The 5,000-nt window shown below is 61.8% G+C and overlaps 1 protein-coding gene across 1 annotated transcript in view; it reads right to left on the reverse strand.

Annotated features, from left to right (window-relative positions):
- Nucleotides 1-85: 85 nt before the first annotated feature.
- SHISA8 (shisa family member 8) overlaps nucleotides 86-5,000 on the reverse strand; it is a 12,978-nt gene continuing 8,063 nt past the window's right edge. The window contains exon 3 of the mRNA XM_009290126.1: nucleotides 86-254. Coding sequence (XP_009288401.1) covers nucleotides 86-254 — 169 coding nt within the window. The remainder of the gene's footprint in view (nucleotides 255-5,000) is intronic.

Below are 5,000 nucleotides of genomic sequence, written 5' to 3' on the forward strand. Positions count from 1 at the left end.
GTTGTTGAAGAGCGGCTTGTCGGGGGGGGCAGAGTCAGGCAGGCAGGGGGCTCAGCCACGGGCAGCGCCCTCCCGCTGCCTTTATTCACCCAAGGGAACTTATTTTTCCCCACCGTGTCAGCGCCTTACCTGTGCCGTTCCTGGGGGGCCCCCGGGCCAGCCCCTCGCCCAGTGGGACCTGCACGCCCCCCATGAGGCTGTCCATGTGCTCGGAGGGGCCATGGCCTGGCTGTTTCAGCAGGTCTGTCAGCGTCCTGGGGAGGGGGCGAAGAGCCGTTAGGGTGATACCCCACTCCCCTGGCCCCACCAATGCGTCCCAGCCCTGAACCACCCTCTTTGGAGGCAGAGGTGGGCAGCCTGGGGCTAGGAAATGGCTGCTGGGAGCAAGGAGCACACCTAGGCTCCCAACCCAGCTTTTGCACGGGGGCTGGCGAGCCCCCCTCCAACAGTGAATTGGGGTCTGGCTGGGGCTGAGCCCTCCCGAGGCCGGGAGCGTCAGTGGGTGAGGGCAGCGAGGAAGACGCATGGCTCGGCGTGGGCTGCAAGGGTATGATGAACCGAGCCGGAGGAACCTGAACTGAAGGATGCTGGAGCAACACCCTGGGGATGCTCCCCCAGAGCAACAGCCTGGTGGAGGCGGGGAGAGGAGGCAACACCTCCACTCGAGTCCCTTCAAAGCGGAGAAGACCCCGAGGAAGGGATTAGAGACGCCGCTTGCACCTCTTCGGGGAGGAGGATGAACTAGCAGCGGCCTCCAGCACACGCGCTGTCTGTGCATAACACCCTCCTTATAAGTAACAGCATTAAACATTAAACACCATTACATAAGATAAAGCCCTATTTCATTTTAACATTCATGGACGGAGATGCTGCAGTCCCACCACGGTGCACCGGCGGTGCCGGAGCAGGGCATACCCACGCAGCATTGCAGCCTTCGGCAGCAAGTCCTGGGGCAGGACGGAATGCTCCTACTGACACGGGGCTTCGCGATGAGGAGAACCGCCATTCCCCCTGCAGAGACCGGCCCTGCATGACTGCAAGGGTGCAGGGGTGTCCACTTGGGGATTTTTTTGGCTCCCTAATCCCTGTCAGCATGCCTCGTGCCTTGAAGGCTCTGGCTGGCTCGTAGATGCACACCGGGAGCTGCGGCAGGAGCTTAAGGTTTGCAAGTGGCTGGATGCTAAAAAAGCAGATTAAACTCAACGTGCATAAACACAAATTGGAGAGGAAGGAGGGAATAATCCTGACTTGGTGGATGTGTCAGCTTATGGCCCCGGAGCGCTCAAAAGCCCAGCAAACCTGGTGCGGGGAATTGCCAGGGAAGGCAGCGAGAACAACAGGGAAAGCAATGCGTTATGCCTGGGGGGGTGTGGATTTTTTTCCTGTGAGGGTGGTCAAATGCTGGACCAGGCTGCCTGGGGAGGCTGTGGCACCTCCATCCTGCAGCTATTCAAACCCCACACCTCCCCAGAAGCCCTCCTGCAGCCGACTGACCCCAGCTCTGGGCTCAGCCAGGCCTCTTTGGCCATGGGTGCTGCACCCAGAGAAGCTCTAGGCACAAGCCTGGGCAGGCGGCAGGTTGTGCCCAGGCAGGGCTGGGGGGAGGCAGGTCCCTCGAGGCTGTGGGCACAGACTGTCAACCCAGGGAGCTGATGCCCTGTCAGCTCCCACCTTCCCTGGGGTGCACTGCTCGCCGGCCCCCTCCCCACTGGCCGCTGCCCACTCTTGCCTGTCCCCGGGGCCCAGTGCTCAAACAGGCTTGTTTCACCGGGAAGTTCAATGCTATTTGACCTATTTTTTTTTTAATTTTTTTTTTTCCTCGGGTCTATTTATGAAGCTTGAGCAATCCTTTATGTGTGACTTCCTCTCCAGATAAATCCATCAGTGCTCTTTCTCATAAGCCTGCCCTCCGCGCCGACCGCCCGGAGTGTGTGGATGATAACAACAATAATGGCATGAGCAGCTCTTAATGAGCTATTTTGCTAAGGTGAGAAGCATGCACGAGCCCTCAGCGCTGGCAACACCCAGACTCACCCCCTGCCTTGCACCATGAGCTGTGCCGCCGGCCAGGGCTGCCAGCAGGGCCCCCAGGGGCTGCACCCCCCTCCCCATCCTCGTCTCCAGGCGGTGTGGTGCAGGGGAGGAGGACCTGGAGGGTGACACCATGCTGAGGAGCTGCTGTCTCACCATACATGTTTTGGGGGTTTTATGAGCCCCAGCCTGGTTCCGTGGCTGGGGGGCTTGAGGAAGGTCAGGTCACATCTCCCTAGGTCACCCAGTGGTCTGTGGCACCCAGACGGCTCCAGGGTGCAGATGGAGGTGGGGAACACAAGGCAGATGTGGCTTTAAACCTGCACTGCTCGTCTGCAACAAAACACTAACGAGCGGCACCACTGAAGCCTCCATCCACCACCGTGGTCACGGATACTGAACGCATGAGGCCACGTGTGAAGGTCACTTGCCACCCAGCTTGCCTGAGCACAATCTTGCCTGCGCCGGTGTGCAGCCACCTCCACGGCAAGCCTGGTTGTGCCAACGGGTGCAACCAAGGTCCCCCAAACCAGCCTGGCGTGATCCCCGAGACCAAGTGAAGAGGCAGATCCAGGAGCAGTGACAACAGCGGCAAAGACAGCTCCACGGCAGGAGCTGGCATGCAGTGCTCAGTGCTCCTGAGCCATCCCTGGGGGAGCAGCCGGCGCATGAAATGGAGGTGCCTGTGTGGGAGCTGGACCCAGGGCCTGGCAGGGCACACCAGCCCAGGGGCTGACCCGCTTTTGGGAAGCCCAAGCCCCACACCCGGCAAGCCCAACAGGAGAGCAGCTGCAAGTCCTGGGCAAGGAGACAGGGAGCGATGGGAGGAGACAGGAGCGCAGCTGCCGGAGGAGAGGAGAGATGACAGAGTGATGGGTGAAGTGACATTGCCTCAAGGTGGAGTGAACCCTTGGTGGGGACGCAGAAGGTGGCAGCCACTGGCTGAGTGGGGTGGTGAGGTTTGGAGCAGAGGCGTGGTGGTGGAGGAAACATGGCACACCACGGCTGCGGGTGGGCTGGTACCCCGGCCGGCCACATGGCCTCTGTGCCCAGCGAGACGGTCACCTTCACTTCCCGGGGGGGGACATTTCCCATGGCTTACGGTGCAGCTGCTCAGGGCAGGAGGTGCCCATCCGTGCAACCGAGCAGCGTGGGCACCGTGGGACACCCGCCCGGCGGGGCTGGGACACTCAGGGATGCTCAGGAAGGCTTGGGGGTAGCAAGGCACCTTTGCAAAACTGGAGTTGCAGTGCAGGCTAACAGAGCTTGGGCAAAGCATTGGGCGGTGGGAGTGAGCCCGCCTGGCTGGACATCATGTCCAGTCTGGTGACAGGGGTCTGGGTCTCCCTCCCTGCTGGAGCTGGGTCCCCTCTCTCGTCCCCTGGAGAGCCGGGGAGGCTCGTGATGACTCGCCATGCTGTTTGCAAACACCTTTTCTAGGTCTTTGCCGCCACCTGCTACCGTGGGCATTGACTGCAGGCATGGCCACGGACTGGAGCGTTGCCAGAGAAACACCCGGTATGGTCAGATGCACAGTGGGGCCAGGTTTTGGGACACCAAATAGCACGGGAGGACCCAGAGAGTGAAAAGCCAGCATCAGGGGCTCGGCTACTGCGGCTGCCAGGGCACCTGCTCCCACCAGCTGTTTTGCCCCTCTCCAGCATCCCCGCTGCTCCCCAGGAGGCTGCTCCTCACCCAACTCTTCCCATAGGGATGTTCACCCCAGCCATAACCTGCAACCCCCCCCTCAGCTTTCAGGGAGAGGTCCAGGGCGCGTGCCTGCTCTCATGCGATGGGCACAGCCAGATCCCGGCGGCCCCCAAGGACCCGACGTCCCCGGAGATCCGGGGCCTGAAGAAAAACACGGGCAGGTGTTCCTGACTCAACGCGGGGTTTGGCCAGGCTGAGTGAGTGCCGGGGACGGGTGCCAAGCATGAGCCGAGCAGGAAGGAGAGGGGTTTGCGGGAGCCGCCATAAGGCCCTGCGGGAGGAAGGTGGATGGGGAAGGGAGGACACACCAGGTAGCTGCAGCTGCTCGGGCACTCCCTCCCCTGGGTGGACCAGCAGCCAAAGCCGGGAGGAGAAGCCATGTTGGAGGCGGCTGAGGCGTGGGGGTCTCAGGACAAGCTGGACGAGGGCTCAGGTGTCTCCATCTGGGAGGATCTAGTGGGGTTTCTGCACCTGGTTGCTCTTCCTGGGCTCAGACCAGGACCAGGACCATGACGAACGACATCTGGAGGTGCAGAAGTGGTTGACCTTCCCCCCCCCCAGGTGGGAAGCCTGCAAGCAGCGGCAGTGGGAGCTGTCCCGGGGCAGCAGGCAGCGCTCCCCAGGAGCGGAAAAACCCTGGCGGGAGGAAGGGATGGGCATGGAAACAAAGCCGGCTGTGCAACAGGGAGCTGGCCCGAGGCCACGATGCGGTGCCCGAGGAGCAAATGAGAAGCTCCTACCTGAGGCGCCAGGAGGGAGGCGAAGTGGCACTGCCCATGCCTTGGGCCCCGCGTGGGTATGGGGGTGAGGCAGCTAGAAATAGCCCCACTCTCTCGGAGGCCCCAATATGTTTCGTATTGCCCAGGCCAACTGGGCACACAGCAGGATGGAGGCAACAACGTCCCTTTTCAGACGCCCGTGCCATGTACCCAGGCCCTGGCACCGTCTCCATCAGCCCAGCACCCAGGAGGCCGTGCCAGCCTGGTGCCTTGCCTGGTGCCTGGGGCTCTGTACCCGATGCACTGCTCCCGCTCTGCCGTGGCTTGCTGGTCACCGTCCCCGTGGAACCGGAGCCGCTTGTGGCTTACGCAGGAGGACACAGGGCACGGCAGATGGCAAGACCTCTCCTGACTTCTGCAGTGATGGAGGTGCCCTTCTGATTTTGTTCCACAAAGGTGGGCGAGGGAAACTCGCCTTCTCCCGGCCCATACGCCAGTGCCCAAAAGATCTGTGGCTTTGGGGAGAAAAGGCACTGATCT

The sequence above is a fragment of the Aptenodytes forsteri genome, unplaced genomic scaffold, assembly GCF_000699145.1.
Source record: "Aptenodytes forsteri isolate BGI_AS27 unplaced genomic scaffold, ASM69914v1 Scaffold284, whole genome shotgun sequence".
NCBI lineage: Eukaryota > Metazoa > Chordata > Aves > Sphenisciformes > Spheniscidae > Aptenodytes > Aptenodytes forsteri.